Source organism: Corythoichthys intestinalis, chromosome 8 (genome assembly GCF_030265065.1).
Source record: "Corythoichthys intestinalis isolate RoL2023-P3 chromosome 8, ASM3026506v1, whole genome shotgun sequence".
Lineage (NCBI taxonomy): Eukaryota > Metazoa > Chordata > Actinopteri > Syngnathiformes > Syngnathidae > Corythoichthys > Corythoichthys intestinalis.
The window spans coordinates 56,345,289-56,365,842 of record NC_080402.1 but is presented as its reverse complement, the minus strand read 5'-3'; the positions used below and the strand labels follow the sequence as shown (position 1 = coordinate 56,365,842).

General features: G+C 38.9%; 2 protein-coding genes across 3 annotated transcripts in view; both read left to right on the top strand.

Moving 5' to 3' along the window:
- LOC130921071 (phospholipid-transporting ATPase ABCA1-like) overlaps positions 1–15,321 on the top strand; it is a 66,828-nt gene extending 51,507 nt beyond the window's left edge. For both annotated transcript variants that reach the window (XM_057844714.1, XM_057844715.1), the window contains exons 28-49: positions 52–200; positions 1,440–1,564; positions 1,697–1,792; positions 2,889–3,078; positions 3,161–3,255; positions 3,392–3,424; positions 3,507–3,612; positions 5,796–5,870; positions 5,949–6,118; positions 6,200–6,377; positions 6,475–6,590; positions 8,426–8,570; positions 8,669–8,792; positions 8,872–9,001; positions 9,108–9,291; positions 9,392–9,498; positions 9,606–9,747; positions 10,667–10,801; positions 10,897–11,000; positions 11,102–11,194; positions 11,410–11,653; positions 13,388–15,321. In XM_057844714.1, the coding sequence (XP_057700697.1) occupies positions 52–200; positions 1,440–1,564; positions 1,697–1,792; positions 2,889–3,078; positions 3,161–3,255; positions 3,392–3,424; positions 3,507–3,612; positions 5,796–5,870; positions 5,949–6,118; positions 6,200–6,377; positions 6,475–6,590; positions 8,426–8,570; positions 8,669–8,792; positions 8,872–9,001; positions 9,108–9,291; positions 9,392–9,498; positions 9,606–9,747; positions 10,667–10,801; positions 10,897–11,000; positions 11,102–11,194; positions 11,410–11,653; positions 13,388–13,531 (2,885 nt within the window). In that variant the 3' untranslated portion in view covers positions 13,532–15,321. The remainder of the gene's footprint in view (positions 1–51; positions 201–1,439; positions 1,565–1,696; positions 1,793–2,888; positions 3,079–3,160; positions 3,256–3,391; positions 3,425–3,506; positions 3,613–5,795; positions 5,871–5,948; positions 6,119–6,199; positions 6,378–6,474; positions 6,591–8,425; positions 8,571–8,668; positions 8,793–8,871; positions 9,002–9,107; positions 9,292–9,391; positions 9,499–9,605; positions 9,748–10,666; positions 10,802–10,896; positions 11,001–11,101; positions 11,195–11,409; positions 11,654–13,387) is intronic.
- Positions 15,322–19,073: 3,752 nt separating this feature from the next.
- LOC130921072 (probable pancreatic secretory proteinase inhibitor) lies at positions 19,074–20,554 on the top strand. The gene is made up of 4 exons (XM_057844716.1): positions 19,074–19,585; positions 19,818–19,837; positions 20,035–20,147; positions 20,446–20,554. Exons 1-4 carry the CDS (start codon positions 19,492–19,494, stop codon positions 20,507–20,509), a joined length of 291 nt encoding a protein of 96 aa, XP_057700699.1. The 5' UTR covers positions 19,074–19,491; the 3' UTR covers positions 20,510–20,554.

Sequence of the window (20,554 nt, the reverse complement as noted above, 5' to 3'; positions counted from 1 at the left end):
ATATAATTAAAGAACTGCACATCCGATCATGTCTTCGGTGTGTCTTAACAGAGTCCCGGGAGACTGACTGGCTTAGTGGCAGTGATGGTAAAGGCTCATACCAAGTAAAAGGCTGGAGTCTGAAGCGACAGCAGTTCGTGGCATTACTCTGGAAAAGATTCCTCTATGCTCGGCGGTCCAGGAAAGGCTTTTTTGCACAGGTAAACTAAGGCATTAAGGCAGGGGTGGGCAAACCGGTCCTTGAGGGCCGCAGTGGGTCCTGGTCTTTGTTCCAACTGATTCAGCACAGACATCAGCACAGACAGTTTAACCAATGAGGTTTCAGTGGAAACAAGAAGCACCTGACTGCAATCAACTGATTGCACTTGTAAGAAACCAGATTGGTGAAAGGCTGTCCACTGTGGCCCTTTGTGGAATAGTTTGCCCACCACTGCATTAAGGGGACAAATGCATTGGGCTCTCCACATCTCGTGGTTTTATTCTAGAACTGTTCCCATAAAGTTAAACCATAGACTTCATAATGTTTTGACGGGGCGGGGGGCCGATTCATAGGGGCCCTATCTCTGTCAAAACTTTTTCCATTGGAAGTTCTTGTAATAAATGCTTAAATCCCTGAGTTCCTTATAGATATGGACGTAAAACAGTTTCGATTCTGGGTTAAAAGCAAAAAAAACATGCAGGTACCATTTATTTTACGTAAATATTGCGAACTAATGAGGCTAGTCAGTAAGGAAATTAGCAACCGCCATACGTAAACAAAGAGCTTTTTCTGTTGAAAATTAGTGTGAATAAATGCTTAAATCCCTGAATTATTTATAGATATGGACGTAAAACAGTCTCAATTCTTGGTTAAAAGCAAAAAAAAAAAAAAACATGGAGGTAGCACTTATTTCACGTAAATATTGCGAAGTATAATGCCAATGCTGCAGTGGCTAATTTCTCCCATTGATTTTTTTTCACAACGTTTCAAAATGCACGCATGGTACGAAAAAATGTAATAGTTAACCTGAATCCTCGAACAAATCGCTCCTGAGACAATCCTTTCTGGTTGTATGCTGTGCAGCTTTGGTAGTTTTTCAACCTAAATCCAGCGTTGGATCCCTGCATGTGTTGACTAACTGCGACCGACTGCGAATAACTGAAGCGGACTGTAGGACAGCTCCCTACTTTGAAGGCCTTGCGCAGTGGCTGATGGATGTGACCCATCAATACAATTATAAAGGCTATGGTTAAACATAAAGAATTGTCCCCGATGACTTGGTAAAATTTAGAATTAAGATTTTAAAAGAATTTTGCGGTTCAGCCAATCAGTCAATTGAATAAATATATTAATATCCCAATACTTTTGGTTGGCCATTATGCTCCATTCCTCTTACAGTGAATTATTTTGTACCATCAGTGTTTTAGTTGCTATAACCATGTTTTTTTTTCCTCTCTAGATTGTTCTCCCAGCTGTGTTTGTATGTATTGCATTGGTGTTCAGCTTAATTGTACCTCCATTTGGAAAGTACCCAAACCTTGCTCTGCAGCCAAGCATGTATGGAGAACAATTTACCTTTGTCAGGTATGTTTGTCAGTGTTGTATAGTGTCAAAATACTCGCTTGTCAGCATGTTTACATTTTAATAATGCACATTCAAGTGAATAATAACACACAAACACACATGAAATTCAACTAATGTTCTGTCTGTTTCTAGTAATGACATACCTGATGATCACACCAACAAACTACTAGGAGCTTTGACAGACAAACCAGGATTTAGATCAAGCTGCGTGGAAGGAGAGTCCATTTTGTGAGTCATGACTTCAAACAGAATTAAAAATCGGCTTTAAAATATATATGAAGATTGATTTGAAGTTCAAAATGGTCCTATATGCTTGTGTGATACATCATTGGAAAGCTTAAAATCTCAATGTCCTGGGGTAAGAAACATTTTGAACAGAAGGGCATTTAAAAAAAGGGAAAAAAATTAAACAGCAAAACCCTAACTGGAGGTGAGAGCAGGCGAGAGCAGAATTAAAGACGCCATGATTTTAAAGACATGTAATAGCGTACTTACCTCTTTTCGATCCAAAGATCCAAAAACTCCATGTAGCATGTATCACCGAGTGTCAAGACACAGCTGTGAATGGCCACAGCCGGATTTTGGGGGGATTTTATGGGTGAAACATGGAAATATAACGAGGGTCACGATGCAGAAAATCGCAGACATCAAGAAGTGGTCAAGATTTTCATTTTCATATATTTTCCCTTTTGAACGTTTTTTTTTTTTTTTTTTTCAATTTGTCTTTGTTTGGCTCGATTATTTATCATCTAAAATATTGGGGAAAATGTGACGGTAACAAAAAATAAAATTATGCGATAGTTATGAGGTAGATATCCGTGTCTTTTTTACAGACGCCAATTTTTTTATTGTGACGTAATTATGCGAGTGAATAATTTTTTAGGTTTTTTTGTTTGTTTGTTTTTTTTAAACTGAATATTAGATATCAATTAATAATTCCGAGCTAAAAATGATGACATTTCGAATCATAAATATGATTACTTACCTTGTTTATATGGCTAGCTTGAAACAAAAGCGGTTGTGCGACGTCTGTAAACGGAGGTTCCCAGGGTAAAAGGGACAAATTAAAAACAGTTCAGGGACTTAATGCGCCAAGAATCTGCTATGGCAGCATATAGACATATTGTTCTATGAAACACAGCAGTTCTTTTGGCCTAAAATACGGCAGTTTATTTTAAAGAGGGGTGCAAGAGCAGAAACTGCCCTTTCAGTCTTGTCCGTGTTTTCCGCCATATATATTTTGTAACAGGAGATTCATTGCTCATCTTTGTTTTTATGAGTATTTTGTAACTAATGTGTGTAAATCGGTCTCCATATGCTGCAGGGATAATTCGTGTACCTCTGTGGAGGATGAGTGGACGACTCCAGAAGTGCCTCAAAGTGTGAAAGACATGTTCGACAATGGCAACTGGTCCATGGAGAATCCATCACCTCTGTGTGAGTGCAGCTGCGAAGGGCGCAAAAGGATGCTACCCGAATGCCCAGCTGGTGCAGGGGGCCTTCCACCTCCACAGGTTGGTGAGACCAAATAACGTAGAAATTAGCTGCTTGAAAATATGTATGAATTTTGACTTAAATTTATCTGTTGTGTTTCAGATGAAACTCAGTGACAAAGAAACACTTCAGAATTTGACGGGAAGAAATGTGTCAGATTATCTGGTGAAGACTTACGCTCAGATCATTGGCAAAAGGTGAAACTCCTGTTCAGTGCAGTTACACACATTCAATTCATGTTCCCATTGTATTTTGCTCTAAGCTGACTTTTCTTCAGTTTATGTAAACATGGTCAATAATGAACCTTTTTGTGTTTGTTTTCCTACCTCTTAGCCTCAAGAACAAGATTTGGGTGAACGAATTTAGGTACATTTTACTGATATTTAATCCCTCTTGAGGGCATTAATCAGGACTATAGCCAGTATTAAAATCATTTCTTGCCACACAGATACGGCGGCTTCTCACTCGGCGCCAGGGGCTCTCAGCTTCCAGCTCAGAGAGAGGAAATCGATGGAGCAATCGCTCAACTGCGGCGGCGCTTCCGTCTAGAAAGGGTAAGAGCTTTCAGACGCACTGTAATAGTTTGTCTTTGAAAGCAAGTTGGTGTTAAAACAGTACTTTGAAACATCAATCTACATATCAGCAAATCTTCCAAAGTGCTATAAGCTACAGCATATACACCGCTGGCCAAAGGTATTGGCACCCCTGCAATTCTGTCAAATAATGCTTAATTTCTCCCAGAAAATGATTGCAATTACAAATGTTTTGCTAGTAATATCTTCATATATTTTGCTTGCATTGAAAAAAAACACAAAAGACAATGGGGGAAAAAATGAATGATCATTTTACACAAAAGTCCAAAAATGGGCCGGTCAAAAGTATTGGCACCCTCAGCCTAATACTTGGTAGCACAATCTTTAGACAAAATAAATGCGAACAACCACTTCCGGTATCCATAAATATGTTTCTTTCAATGCTCTACTGGAATTTTAGACCATTCTTCTTTGGCCAACTGTTCCAGGTGTCTGAGATTTGAAGGGTGCCTTCTCCAAGCTGCCATTTTCAGATCTCTCCACAGGTGTTCTATGGGATTCAGGTCTGGACTCATTGCTGGCCACTTTAGAAGTCTCTGTTGCTTTCTATCAAACCATTTTTTAGGTATTTTTTAGGTGTGTTTGGGTCTCTGTCCTGCTGGAAGACCCTGCAGGTCTTCAGACTTCATAATGCCAAGCACACGGTCAAGCAGTCCAGTGCCAGAGGTAGCAAAGCAACCCCAAAACATCAGGGAACCTCTCCCATGTTTGACTGTGGGGACCGTGTTCTTTTCTTTGAAGGCCTCGTTTTTTTTCCGGTGATATCCATGTTGATGCCTTTTCCCAAAAAGCTCTATTTTTGTCTTATCTGACCAGAGAACCTTCTTCCAAAACATTTTTGGCTTTCTCAGGTGTGTTTTGGCAAACTCCAGCCTGGCTTTTTTATGTCTCTGGGTCAGAAGTGGGGTCTTCCTGGGTATCCTACCATAGAGTCCCTTTTCATTCAGACGCTGACGGATAGTACGGGTTGACACTGTTGTACCCTCGGACTCCAGGACTGCTTGAACTTTTTTGGATGTTATTCGAGGTTCTTTATCCACCATCCGCACAATCTTTGGTTGAAATCCACATCTAGGGAGGTTAGTCACAGTGCCGTGGACTTTAAACCTATTGATGACACTGCGCACGGTAGACACAGGAACATTCAGGTCTTTGGAGATGGACTTGTAGCCTTGATATTGCCCATGCTTCCTCACAATTTTGCTTCTCAAGTCCTCAGACAGTTCTTTGGTCTTCATTCTTTTCTCCATGCTCAATGTGGTACACACAAGGACACAGGACAGAGGTTGAGTCAACTTTAAACCATTTTAACTGGCTGCAAGTGTGATTTAGTTATTGCCACCACCTGCAATGTGCCACAGGTAAATAACAGGTGCTGTTAATTTTTTACAAATTAGAGAAACATCACATGATTTTTCAAAGGTTGCCAATACTTTTGTCCGGCCCGGAGTTTTTTGTAAAATGATAATGGTTTAATTTTTTGCCCATTCTCTTTTTTGTTTTTTCATTGCAAGCAAATGAAATGAAGATATTACTACCAGAGAATTTGTTACTGCAATCATTTTCTGGGAGAAATTGAGCATTATCCGACAGAATTGCAGGGGTGCCAATACTTGTGGCCAGCAGTGTATATGTATCTTTTTTCCATTGCTGTTAAATATGAATTAATACATTCTTCTTTTTGTTCTTTTCCTTTCGGCTTTGAACACACACACACAAAAAATATATATATTTTTTTTTTAATGTAACTACGCTCCGCCTCTACTTTGCAGATTTTTTATTTTCGCGGGAAAGGGCAGTCCCCATTAAGGGCGAAAAATGAGGAATTACTCTTCTGTTTTTTTGTCCCCAGTTTTATTTATTTATTTATTTTTATTGTACTTAAATGAGAGCCCTAGAAAGGGTTAACACAAAGACAGTACCATGACAATTTATAGGGCAAGTAATTATATTTTATAATTTTAAAAAACTTAATCATATAAAATCAAAAAAGGCTAATAAAAGAGAAGGGTTATAACCCCCAATAGCGCTCTAAAGTAACGATAGTTTTTTGTTGTTGTTTTAAATTCATCGTATTTAAATGAGTGCCCTAAAAAGGGTTGAATGGACTTGACTAACATCTGTCTTAATCACGACCCTTTTAGGGAACTTCAGCTGATCGTTTCTTCCGCAGTCTTTCCAACTTCATTCAAGGATTAGACACCAAAAATAATGTCAAGGTAAATGAATGCTCACACGTACAGCATACAAACAATTAAGTAGCATGACTCAATATATACATCTCCATCTATCCACAGATCTGGTTCAACAACAAGGGTTGGCACAGTATTGGCTCCTTTCTAAATGTGATGAACAACGGCATTCTCAGAGCAAGTTTACCAGCTGGCAAGGACCCTGCCAAGTTTGGTATCAATGCCTATAATCATCCCCTCAACCTTACCAAAGAGCAGCTGTCACAAGTTGCTTTGTAAGTAAACTAAAACAAACAACAACAAAAAAACATACTTTAAATGCAACAAGAAAAATGAATGGACTTCTTTTTTCTCAGAATGACCACATCGGTGGATGTGCTGGTGTCAATCTGTGTGATCTTCGCCATGTCATTTGTACCTGCTAGCTTCGTCGTCTTTCTCATCCAGGAGAGGGTAAACAAGGCCAAACACTTGCAGTTTATCAGCGGAGTGCAACCTTTTCTCTACTGGCTGGCCAATTTTGTGTGGGATATGGTACGACATTCCTCTGTGAAATGCATTTTTCAGTATACATTCCACACTACTTTACTTATTCAAGTGTTCTTGTATATTGCTTGTCCCTGTGTTTCAGTGTAACTACATTGTCCCTGCCACGCTAGTTATCATTATCTTCATCTGCTTCCAACAAGATGCTTACGTCTCTTCCACCAATCTGCCAGTGCTAGCCTTACTGCTGCTGCTGTACGGGTAAGTTGGAGAATCTTTATATGTATATTGCGTATACTGTCGTACAGTGGTTCTCAATCATGTACCACCTGAAAGAAAACTCAGAGTATCCTACCACCAGTGGTGGATGAAGTAGTCACATTTTTTACTTTAGTAAAAGTACAGATACAGGGGGCAAGATATTACTTAAGTAAAAGTACAAGTATCTAAGAAAAAAATACTCAAAAGAAAGTACAAAACTACTTGCTCTAAAATTTACAAGTAAAAGTATTTTCTCCCGATGCAAAAATGTGATATATTTTTTATTTTAAATAAAATAGGTAACCGTGCACGATGAAGAAAAAGTACAAAATAATAATATAATAGTAATAGTAGTAGTAATAAAATTGGCGGCAATGTAAACAGAAGCTTAAAAGGCTTAAAAAAAAACTTTAAAAACTTAGCTTAATTACGGATTTCAAGCAATTATCAAATGCAGACCTTCACCTACTGTTCAAGAGTGTGCAGCACCCTTATGAAAGCGCACTGCTCTCACTGTTATTTTTATTGTTCTTGTTCTCGTGCCTAATCTTGCTTGTACTTGTGTTGCTCCCTCTAGTGCTCAATAACGGTATAGTTGCACAGGTCTTATTGATTGCGCCGGAGGCATGAAAACAAGCAATCAATTCACAATGAGACAAAAACAAACAAAAGTAGCATTTAACGAAGACGACAATTTGAAAAGAAGTGGACTTAAGAGTACAGATACGTACTGTAAAATGTATTGAAGTAAAAGTAAAAAGTACCACATCATATTTGTACTCAAAGTACAGATATACAAAAAAGTACTTAAGCACAACACCGAAGTACTTTTACTTCGTTACATTCCAGCACTGCCTACCACTACCAGGGCCATCATTAAGGCTGCCTGAAACATGAGCATTCATTGTCAATCCTTCCAGTTCAATTTAATTGGACAACAAGAACGAATTAAAAAATGTTCATCTATTCAACAATTGAGTTTAATTTTATTACACTTTCCTAAATATTTAAACAGTTCTAAAACATTCTATGTAGGGCTGTAGCTATCAATTATTTTAGTAGTTGATTAATCGATGAACTAGTTAGTTTGAATAATCGAGTAATCGGATAAGGAAAATACCTGAGCTGAGCCTAAAATGGTATAAAAAAGAAATGAGGATCTAAGTACAACAAAAGAACAATTGGCTAACTTAGATAGCAGAAACTCCGCTAGCTTAAGTGCTATTAAATGCTAATGGTTTCTTTTTATTTATACAATGCTCTTAACAAATGGTTCAAACACATTCTCACAAAAACAGCTATATATACCTATAAACTAAATTACAAATGCATAAAAAAACATAAGCTCAAAAAAAAAGTTATTGACCCTCTTACAGCTTATGTTGATTTTAACAGGGAGCAGCTGGATTCAGCCATGTGAAATGAGTTATGTCATATTCACTGTTTAACCGAATACTCGAAGCATTTTTTTTTTCTAATCGAATTACTAGATTTAATCGATTATTCGTTGCAGCACTAATCCTATGTGAGTCTTTTGTAGTTTAACTTAAATAAAAGTGAAAAGTACTTTTGAATGCAGTGTAGGAGATTAAAAAAGGTCTGTTGGATTGAACATTAAATATAGAAAAAAAAGGTCTGTTGGATTGAACATTAAATATAGAAAACAAGGGGGGAAAGTGTCTGCTTATTGTCCGAAAATTACAGTAAATGTAAAGGACTAAATGTAACGTGTTACTACTCACCTCTGACCACTGCTGTAGTGTAGTTGTATAAATTAGTGCTGGAACACCTTGGAAACAAATGATTGATCTTTGTCCTTTCTACTTCATTTCCAGATGGTCCATCACACCTCTTATGTACCCAGCCTCATTCTTCTTTAAGATACCCAGTACAGCCTATGTGGTTCTGACCAGTGTCAACATACTGATCGGAATAAACGGCAGCGTGTCCACATTTGTGTTGGAGCTGTTTGGAGGCAATGTAAGTAACTTTTTAATAATTCTATGTACTGATCGTGAAGTTTTTTTTTTTCGATACCAAAGCATGATGATTGATAGACAACATTCGAATCCTTTCAGGAGATTGGTGGTATCAATGACATCCTGAAGAACGTTTTCCTCATCTTCCCTCACTTCTGTCTGGGGCGAGGATTGATTGACATGGTGAAGAATCAAGCAATGGCTGATGCTTTGGAGAGGTTTGGTAAGTACAATTGAGCACATTTCAGATGAATTGTGAGAACGTTCTTGTGGGTTTTAACGAGATGGTTTGGGGTCACTAGGGGAAAACCGTTTCCGTTCTCCTTTGGCCTGGGACATGGTTGGAAAGAACCTGTTTGCAATGGCTATTGAGGGAGTCATCTTCTTCTGCATTACCGTCCTCATTCAGTACCGCTTCTGCATCAAGGCCAGGTGTGTGTTGAAGGATTCCATTACATCTTTTAAACATTCATTCTTTGGCCGAAATGATCCTTAGCCGAAAGGAGTGTGGCTTCACCTCTTTGATTTGTCTTCGCAGGTCATCATCCAGTCACCTCAAGCCAATTGGAGAAGAGGATGAAGATGTCGCTAGAGAACGACAGAGAATTCTCAGCGGAGCGGGACAATCTGACATTTTGGAGCTCCGTCAGCTCACAAAGATTTATAAGCGGAAACAGAAGCCCGCCGTGGACCGGCTCTGTGTCGGCATTCCTCCAGGCGAGGTAGGAATAACATGTCTTACACGTTTCTGCGCCTGACTTGGTGCTAAACCATCGGCTTTTGTGGGACTATAAAGCTTTAATTGTCATTTTCATTTTTCAGTGCTTTGGCTTGCTGGGAGTCAACGGAGCAGGGAAAACTAGCACGTTTAAAATGTTGACAGGCGATTCAGTGGTTACCAGTGGAGAGGCTTACCTCGCAGGCAAAAGGTAGGAAATGCAAAACAGAGTGCTGCTAAAGGCTCTAAATTATGTTGTTTTACTGTTGCAGGACCCTATTTGAATATTTATTCTCGTGTGTTTGTGCCTCACTCCAGTGTAAACACAGAAATAGATGAAGTGCATCAGAACATGGGCTACTGTCCGCAGTTTGATGCAATCAATGACTTGCTGACGGGACGCGAGCACCTTGAGTTTTACGCCATTCTCAGAGGTGTTCCAGAGAAGGAAGTGTGCGAGGTCAGTAACACACACGACAAACACTCATTAAAAACCAAACACTTTTGTTTTTCTATTCAAAATGCAGTGATATGAAAAAGTATGTGAACCTTGTGGAATTTCTCAAATTACTGCATAAAATCCCCATCAAATGTGATCTGATCTTTGTCAAAATCACACAGATGAAAATACAGTGTCTGATTTAACTAAAACCACCCAAACATTTATAGGTTTTTATATTTTAATGCGGATAGCATGCAAAAAATGAGAGAAGGGGGAAAAATAACTTAAGTGAACCCTCTGCTTAAGGAGACTTAAAAAGCAATTGAAACCAATTTTTACCAAACTTTTTGAGTCAGGTGTGTGCCCAATCACTGATGAGTGGTTTAAAGCTGCCTAAAAAAAACATTGTTGCTCGTTATAATGTTCGCAGAAAGGCACTTGGACACGCCACAGAAGTTTTGGCAAGTATTTTGTGGACAGATGAAACCAAGTGCCAAACTGATCTGCAGCTACAGGAAGCGTCGGGTTGAAGTTAATGCTGCCAAAGGGGGTGGGGGGCACAAAATATTAAATATGATGGTTCACTTACTTATTTACCCCCCATCTGTATTGTTTGCATTCTATCCTCATTAAAATATGAAAACCTATAAATGTTTGGGTGGTTTTAGTTAAACCAGACACAGTTTTTTCAACTGTGTGATTTTGACAAAGATAGATCACATGTGATGGTGATTTCATGCAGAAATGTGAGAAATTCCAAAAGGTTCAGATAGTTTTTCATCCCACTCTATATCCTAAATCTAATAAAAATGTATTCATCGTACACATACTGTAAAAAATGTTGTTCCACTGTGACAAAAGAAATTGTTGAAATACTTTTTTGTTAGTGTTAGTACTGCACATTGACAAAGAGTTTATGTATGGTTCTCTCCATTAGGTGGCAGAGTGGGGCATTCGCAAGTTGGGGTTGGTCAAGTATGTTGACAAATCAGCAGGTAGCTACAGTGGAGGCAACATGAGGAAACTGTCCACAGCCATTGCACTGATAGGAGGCCCACCTGTCGTTTTCCTGGTAGGAATTCAATTGACTCAATTACAAGGCAACCGAAATGTTCCTAAATGAAACACTTTCACTTCACCTCGATATCTTGATTTGGTATTTGACAGGATGAACCTACAACAGGCATGGACCCGAAGGCACGGCGTGCCTTGTGGAACGCCATACTTAGTATTATTAAAGAGGGACGATCTGTCGTCCTGACCTCCCACAGGTTAGACTTCACAAAAATTCAAATCTCAATACATAGGTTAAGTAGTTGTATTTTCCTAGGCATACAGTACATCATTTGATTGTTTGGGCTTTTTTTAACAGCATGGAGGAGTGTGAAGCACTTTGCACCAGGATGGCCATCATGGTCAATGGCAGGTTCCGCTGTCTGGGGAGTGTCCAGCATCTAAAAAACAGGTATAAAGTGCAGAAAAATCATTGATAATGCTACTCTTATGATTAGCACTTATACATTATCATATGAATGAAAAGATAAAGCACATATGGTGATCAGGGGATACAAAACATTGCTTTGGAAATAAAAGCCTTCTTTTTATGGAAACTTAATTTTTCCAAAACTGACTGATTGCAAAGTAAGGTGATAATTCTGATAAGACATCTTTTTTATTTAGGTTTGGAGATGGTTACACCATCATCCTGAGGGTAGCCGGGCCAGATCCAGACCTCAGGCCAGTGATGGAGTTCATCGAGCAAGAACTGCCAGGCAGTACACTGAAGGAGAAACATCGCAACATGCTTCAGTACCAACTGCCCTCCTCCCTCACCTCCTTGGCACGCATTTTCTCCCTGCTGGCCACGAACAAGGAGGCACTCAGGATAGAGGACTACTCTGTCTCTCAGACCACGCTAGACCAAGTAATGACATTTCCAATTCTGATTTGTATTATATAAGTACTTATTTTTACAAATGGCAAACACATTTTATTTATCGTATTACACACTTTCACAGCAAGGAATCAAAAAGTGAAGGACTCACTTATACACATATAAAATACAGAATCACTTTGTTTTGTTTTTTTTTGCATTTAGGTACAGGGTGACCCCAAAAAAAGTTTACACTCAGTTGACTGCTTGTTTAAAAGCCATTGAAACATATCTAAATAGGTTGTCATGCTTAAGTGATTCATTAAGGTCACTCAATGCAGCTGGTAATCTCTCATCTCTACAATTCCTGTGCTTCTGCTGAAAATGAAGAAAACTTGAGCTGTACCTGAATTGCTGCGTGCCGGTCTGACACCTACTGAGATTGCAGCAAATCTGAGAATATCCAGATGTGCAGTCTACAAAGTTAAAAAGAAGAAGAAGCAGAACAGCCTCACGAAAACCTGGGTCTGGAAAACCCGATCTGTGCGGACCAAAAAGTTGATTGACAAGGTGATATGTGGCCACCCCAGAGTCCAGATCTCAATCCCCTGGATTATAGCATATGGGCATCTGTGGAGGACAGTGCCTGTAAGAAGCCACAAATTTATGTGGCAGCCTTGGAGAGGTCCATTGTTAGATCTTGGGAAAAGATGACAGCATCCTACATAAAGAAGACCTGTCAAGCGTTCCGCAGGCGCCTGGAGGCTGTTGTGACACTTAAGGGAGGACACATTGAAAAATAGAGTGTACTGTACATGTTCTTTACAATAATGTATAATTTGTGATTAAATTCTAATTCTAAGCAGAATAAACATGGCATTTAAGTTGTATTATGGCAGTGTAAACTTTTTTTGGGGGTCACCCTGTAATGCTAGGCAACGGAACTAAATGGAATCAAAAATAAATATTCCAAACAGGGGCGTCACTAAACCTAATACAATACTGGGGCACAGTGTGGCACTGGCGAGTGAACAAAAATTTTTTTAGCACTTATCTATCATAAAAAGTCAGAATAGCGCTTTAAATTATATATAACCATAACGAAACCAAAATACATGTTTCTGTAAAAAAGTGACAGTTTTATGTTTTTCAGCCATCAGTATTCCTAATGAAAATTGGTCCATCCCATTTTGATAGTCAATTCACCTCTGCTCATGCTCATCAACTTCCATTTCTTGCTAGAGAATAATCATCTGCCGATTCGAAATAGTTCTATTGAATATACTCCACCGTTCAAAAGTTTGGGGTCACTTAGAAATTTCCTCCTCTTTGAAAGAAAAGCACTGATTTTTCAATGGAAATAGCATTAAACTAATCAGAAATACACTCTACACATAATTAATGTAGTAAATGACTATTCGAGCTGGAAACATCTGGTTTTAATGCCATATCTACGTAGTTTTGTAAAGAGGCCCATTTACACCAAATATCACTCCAGTGTTCTAATGGTACATTGTGCTTGCTAGTTGCCTTAGAAGGATAATAGATGATTAGAAAGCCTTATGCAATTATGTTGGCGCAGCTCAAAACGATGTGGTGATATGATGTGGTGGAGGTTAGGTCTCTCTCCTTGGCTTAACGCAAGCAGCATGCTTGTCATATCGCTGCTCAATAGGCTACAACTAACTCACCTACCACATTCATAATATTGATTGAGGAAAAAGTATAAATGTTTTGAATTTACCGGCACAGATGGTCTAATCTTTGGTCTTTTCTCTCGTCAAGGTGTTTGTAAATTTTGCCAAGGACCAAAGTGACGAGGACCACTTAAAAGACGTCCACCTGAGCAAACGAGACGCGGTGGTGGTGGACATTTCCCAGCTCAATTCTTTCCTCATGGACAACAAAACCAGAGAGAGCTGTGTCTGATTCCAGCATGCCGCCAGTGGGTGTCGCTACCACCACAGATATAATCTGACCCACAAACCCTTAAACGGGAGAAAGACTTTATTCTGTTGTTATTTGTTTTTTTATTTTAAACTTCAGTGGACCTGCTGTTAAGTGCACAGCCTCTCAAGATATGATTAGGCAGAGACTGCAGGTATTGTGGAACACACTGAACTCAATGCAAATCAATGCAAGAAATCTATATATTTAATATGAGAGGACACTCGCGTGAGAGTTGGAGACTGGTGCTTCTCCTTCACTGTGGAAACGTCGTCATGCTTCTGTTGACTGGAAAGGTAGCCGTGCTACTCTCTCAAAGGAAGTCTAATTGAAAGCCCGTTCCCAAAAAAACAAGAATGTTCAATGTATCATTCACTGCCAACTTCAAATGGATTTAAAGGACTTCAAGACCTTTTTCAGGGTCAGATCTCTTCGTTACCGGAAACAGTTTTATAATGCAAGATGTGACTCAAACAGTTAAACACATTTCAAGGGAGGAACCCAAAATTTTGTGACACTTTTTGTAATTTGATTTCATTTACTTTTCTTTGGAAAAGCGTTAGCATTCTTTTTTTTTTCTTTTTTTTTCCCAATTTCTGGTTCCTCGTGTCATGACTTAGTTCATCATAGTGCCTATTGTGTATGGTGGATGGGGAAGACATGCGAGCACTCCATTAACAATGACGTATATATAGGCTGGAAAGGGATGTATAGTAAAGTAATAAGACCATTTGACAAAGCACAAAAACTGTTTTTCCTGTGGCGAAAAATGATTCCTTCCTTGTTTAAAAGAACAAAAAAATGTTGTTTCTTATTGTCGGTACATGATGTGCGGTCTGTTATAATGACATCATTTTATCCACACCTGTTAGTTTGGTGGGTGAGTAATATGGACCTTGAAATGTTGACGATGAAAATGGTGATATTGTATGTTCTCCTTTGCCTATACGCACATGAAAGTGGCGTTTTGTGAGGATGGCAAAACTTGTTGTTACTAAAACATTACGCGAACGAGCGCTCAATCGAAATAGGGAAAGTGATTACGTGGATGGCGAAAATGTGAGAGATAGCACTCGTACTGTACATGCTGGTTGTACTTCTGCTTTCCTTGTGATGGAACTAAAGGTAGTCAATGTTATGTACAGTATAAATAATGTGTTGTTCACACAAAATTAAGCAACATCCAGTTCTGTGCCAAAATGAGTTCAACCAGCAGAATACCGACGAGGCAACCGTTTTGTACAATTTAAGCTGTGCTTTCATGTAATTTTGTTTTCCCATTAGGTCAGTTGAAGCAAATTTCAACATGTTACTCTACAGTGAAAAGTTGCCAAACAAATTATTAAATGTCCTGTCACGACTGGACACAGGGACCACTATTATTGAATTAGTGCTCTGACCAAATATATAGAATTCTATCAAGAGTTGAAATGAAAAACTGGTGCTCAATGTTCAGTAAATTTTTGAGAAAGGGTGTCAAAACAGCTCTGAAAGTGCTGTTGCCAACCCATAGGATGGCTTAGAGACAGTGACGAGTACACCAAAAAGAAATGTGATGCATCAAAACTTCATTTTGACAGATGATCTCAGCAGTATTTGACAGGGAAGTCGAATTGTAATCAGTGTAACAGATCGAACCAATGTGGTGATTTCTCTTTTGCTCAATATTATTGTTTGTTTACATTTTCTCAAGTATTAAAAAAGTTGTTGAGTCTGTTACCCATTGTGTACAGTAACTATTGAAATAAAGTTCATACATTTGGGGGAAAAAATGGTCTCGGTTAACTTTTTTCAGCTCGAGGGGATATGTGCACCGGTGGGTAGTAACGAGTTACTTGTTGAGAAAAATGTACTTCTTAGAGTAGTTTTACCACTTTACTTTTACTTGAGTAGATTTGTGAAGAGGAAACACTACTCTTACTCCGCTACTTTGGGCTATTCTAGACTCGTTCCATTTTTTTCTCTTTATTCTACATACATTGCTGGCCAAAAGTATTAGTACCCCTGCAGTTTTGTCAGATAATACTCAATTTCTCCCAAAAAATGATTGCAATTACAAATGCTTTGGCTTCATTTATTTTGCTTTCAATGTAAAAAAAAAAAAAAAAAAAAAAAAAGAATGGAGAAAAAAATAAATCATTATCATTTTACACAAAACTCCAAAAATGGGCCGGACAAAGTATTGGCACCCTTTGAAAAATCATGTGATGCTGCTCTTATTTGTGTAATTAACAGCACCTTTTACCTGTGGCACATAACAGGTTGCGACAATAACCCAATCACACTTGCAGCCACTTAAAATGGATTAAAGCTGACTCAACCTCTGTCCTGTGTCCTTGTGTGTACCACATAGAGCGTGGAGAAAAGAAAACCAAAGAACTTTCTGAGGACTTGAGAAGCAAAATTGGGAGGAAGCATTGGCAATCTCAAGGCTACAAGTCCATCTACAAAGACATGAATGTTCCTATGTCTACCGTGCGCAGTGTCATCAATAAGTGTAAAGCCCATGACACTGTGGCTAACCTCCCTAGATGTGGACGGAAAAGAAAACTGACGAGAGATTTCACTGAAAATTTGTGCGAATGGTGGATAAAGGACCTCGACTAGTCGGAGGGTACAATAATAGTGTCAACCTGTACAATCCGTTGCCGTCTGAATGAAAAGGGACTCAATGGTAGGATACCCAGGAAGACCCCACTTCTGACCCAGAGACATAAAAAAAGCCAGGATGAAGTTTGCCAAAACTTAACCGAGAAAGACAAAAACGTTTTGGAAGAATGTTCTCTGGTCAGATGAGACAAAAGTAGAGCTAATTTTGGAGAAGGCATCAACATAGAGTTGAAAACAAGGCCTTCAGACAAAAGAACCCGGTCCCCACAGTCAAACATGGCGGAGGTTCCCTGATGATTTGGGGTTGCTTTTCTGCCTCTGGCACTGGACTGCTTGATTGTGTGCATGGCATAATAAAGTCCATAGACTACCAACAAATTTTGCAGGATAATGTACGGCGCAATGTAAGAAAGCTGGGTCTCCCTCAGAGGTCATGGGTCTTCCAGCAGGACAATGACCCAATAACACACTTCAAAAAGCACTAGAAAACGGTTTGAGAGAAAGCACTGGAGACTTCTAAAGTGGCCAGCAATGAGTCTAGACCTGAATCCTGTGGAGAGATCTGAAAATGGCAGTTTGGAGAAGGCCCCCTTCAAATTTCAGAGACCCGGAGCAGTTGGCCAAAGAAGAATGGTCTAAAATTCCAGCAGAGCATTGTAAGAAACTCATTGATGGAAGCGGAAGCGGTTGTTCACATTTATTTTGTCTAAGAGTTGTGCTACCAAGTATTAGGGTGAGGGTGCCAATACTTTTGTCTGGCCCATTTTTGGAATTTTGTTTAAAATGATTTTTCTTTCATTCTCTTTTGCGTGTTTTCATTGCAAGCAAAATAAATGAAGCTATCACTACCAAAGCATTTGTAATTACAATCATTTTCTGAGGGAAATTGAGCATTATCTGACAGAATTGCAGGGGTGCCTCTTGTCGTGACGTCCTGGTGGGTTTAATTATTTGAAAATAATGTACTGTTCTTGCCGAGTGTCTATAATCATAAAAGGAAATGCTGTGTCCGTTGGTTTGGTCGCACGAGAGCTAAATAATGAAGCAGCATGCAAAACATAACCGCCACAGTAGAACCCAATTCGTTACATTATTATTTGTACCATTCCGATTTGTACTCATAATTTATTTGTTTTTCTATGTGTAATTGCTATTTGTAATTATACTTGCAGTATTTATTAGGATTTGGCGTAGGTTTGGGGGCTGTGGAACGAATTAATTGCATTATAATGTATTTTTACAGGAAAATCCCTCTCGTCATATGACCAGTTCGACATACTAACCAGGTCCTGGAATGAATTAAATTTATATGTAGAGGTACCACTGCATATCGGCCTCAAATATCAGATCACAACATCTGCTCTGGATATCGGCAATCGGCTATAATTTTTTTCAGATATTGGCATTAGCATTTGAAAATCCCATATTGGTTGACTTCTATCAAATGCTTAATTTTTTACGTTGCTTTGAAGATGCCATGTGATTGAACAAGCTGGTGTGATCATAGAAAGGCAAGCTTCAGTCTGATTGTGGAGTCATGTGATTATTGTTGCGACGTCTCATTGGAGGCGTCCTCCCCTTAAGATGTCTAGGCTGCGTTCCAATCACGGTTTGAGTTGCCCTCGCTCACTTGCCCTGAGCACTTGCTCACTTATGACGTCACACGGAGGCCACTTGGAGGGCGGAGGGAAAGTGGGCAGACAGGGTGCGAAAAACGTAAATGGAAATCATGGAACAACCACAACTTGTTGGAGTAGCGCTATACTGCCTATTCCAAATCAGTGGCGCCTCCAGAAATTCTTCATAGGGGTGGCACACCAAAAAATAAAAGCCATAATTTCAGGTTTTTACTATGTTGTAGTAATAAACAGGTCAGTAGAAAACTGTCAGAAAGACTTCAGGAGACGCCTACTGATATACTTTGGTTGATTGTGTTATATTGTATATTGTATACTATTATATTTTGTTAATGTAAATAGTCCATAATAGTCCAGTCAACATTTGTGTGGGGTGTCCAACAAATTCATTGGGGGGAGCTGTGGCCAAGCCACCATTATTCCAAATCACATAAAATATACGGTAACTCATGTCAATAAGATCGGTGCCTGGGAATTATTCGTTCTGTATCAAATTTTATGTGGGCAATTCATTATTTATTGATTTATTTGTCTATACCCTATCATTTGTAGACAGAATCGTTGTTTAAATACATTTAACTTATTTGAAGTTTAGTTTCAGTACCTCCCAACGCCATTGATTGATTGATTGACAGACCATTCGTTTTGTTAAAAGCAACATAGAAAAAGCAAGCGAAATAAAAACATCAATGACAAAAATTGTCATCGTTTTTTTCCCTTTTTTTCAATGACAAGAGTGAAAGTCAATATAAAAGTTACTTTATTTTATTCATTTATTTGTATTTATTTATTTATTTATTCTTTTTTTTTTTTTTTTTTTTGGCACTCCTGTGATCCAATACGCTCTGTCATGACTGCCACATACAGTTTATTTTTTTTATTTTTTAACAACAATGATGAATTTTACATTTCAAAAGGCACTTTGGTATAACATTCAAACACCGTGCTGCCAGCCTAATTCATTTTCTTCTTCTTTAGTGGTATATATACAGAAGTCAATGGTGTTTGCGCTTCATTATCACCACCGATTGGACATATTTTCCAACCACCGCTGCAATGCATTATGGGATATAGGGAGCTCTGGAGTGACCATCGTTTTTGACTCGATCACTGAGCCCTCTAAGGGTCGATCTCACGTTCACTTCGCTGTTTAGGGAAATGAAACAGCCCTTAAGTTGGCGGCGGGGATTCCCCCAAGGGCGAGTGCCTAGGGCGAGTGAGCGAGGGCACATTTAAACCGCGATTGAAATGCAGACTCACACTGCAGTTTGCAGACAAGGGGGGAGCAGGGTACACTCTGGACTAGTTGCCATCTAATTGCAGGCCCTGTTTTATAAAGCAGACAGAGGTCATATGTACTAATAGACGCAAACAAATTAGCCAAATGAGAAACACTAGTGCAAGATGAGAGGAAGCTGATTGGACAGACACAAGGAGCAGATAGACAACAGGCATAATTAATGCACAATCACATGAAATTCCAAACATAGGCCAGGGAGAAATTACAAAACCCAAATCCTAAAATGAAGTTTTTCTGTGGATTCAACAACCACTAAAAGCACTCGGTCTGTATAGAGTTTTTGTGTGAGTGTTTACTGCCCAGGTCTATTTTTGTGTGTTGACTGTTCACATTCATCTGGAGTGTTCTCACACGGCCACACCCGAATAGTATACCTGGAAAAATACAACCCTGGCATGCATCACTATCAGTGTGTTATTCAACCGACAACAGTCACCATGGCTGGGAGACTTCTTTTGCTGGGACTTCTTCTCATCTGTGTGGCCGCAGGTATCATTACTTTTAAAAATTGTATTTCTATGTAGGCCTATAGGTAATAGTACCGGTACTTCATGTTGCCTATAATCAAACTAAAAACATAACAACAACGTAGCAGATAGAATGGACTACCACATGTCAAGTTTATTTGTTTTAATGTTTTATTCCAGTACCTGTATTGCATAATGATAATATCTTTAAAAAATGAACTCATGTTTGTAAACATTTCTTCTTGCTTTCACAGACAAAGGAGCACAGAGAAGGGTAACACATTTCTTTTGTTAAAAACATATCAACAACAATCAATTCAATGAATATTCACGTTGATTGGAAATATGCAGTATTCATGGGGGGGGGGGGGGGGGGGCAATCATATAAACTAATTCCTCCTTTGGCTCCATTGAGAAGTAGAAATTGTTGCAAGGATTTCTTTTTTTTATATAATTCCGTTTTTCCTGCAGCCATCCTGTCCATATCCTGATGGGCTTATAGCATGCCCCATGAATTTGGCCCCTGTGTGTGGCAGTGATGGCGAAACATATGCCAACGAGTGTACCCTTTGTGTACAAAGACAGTAAGTACATTATTGCACAAACGATTACAAAACTTTTGAAAAGTATTCCGAAGAGTAAATTGGTGTACAGGTGTTATCTGGTGGTTCAAAATGAATATCTCAGGATTGTTTATGTTTACTAGTTGAGAAAGCAACTAAGACATTTTTGTCTGGTAAGAGAGAGAGGTATGACTCTATAGCATTGTTATCCTCTTAGTCATCATGCTAACCTGTTTGACAGATTATGCACACGGTACAATACAGTAAAATACACAATGAATTCAAGCCAAAGTTCAAGAGCTCTGTTTTCTCTTTACAGGAAAATGAAGAATGATATTCTCATTCGTCACGATGGAGCCTGTGTGCCCAGTAATACACTATAAGTGAATGTTACGATGATAAGAATAATAAAAGTCCAATGGATATCA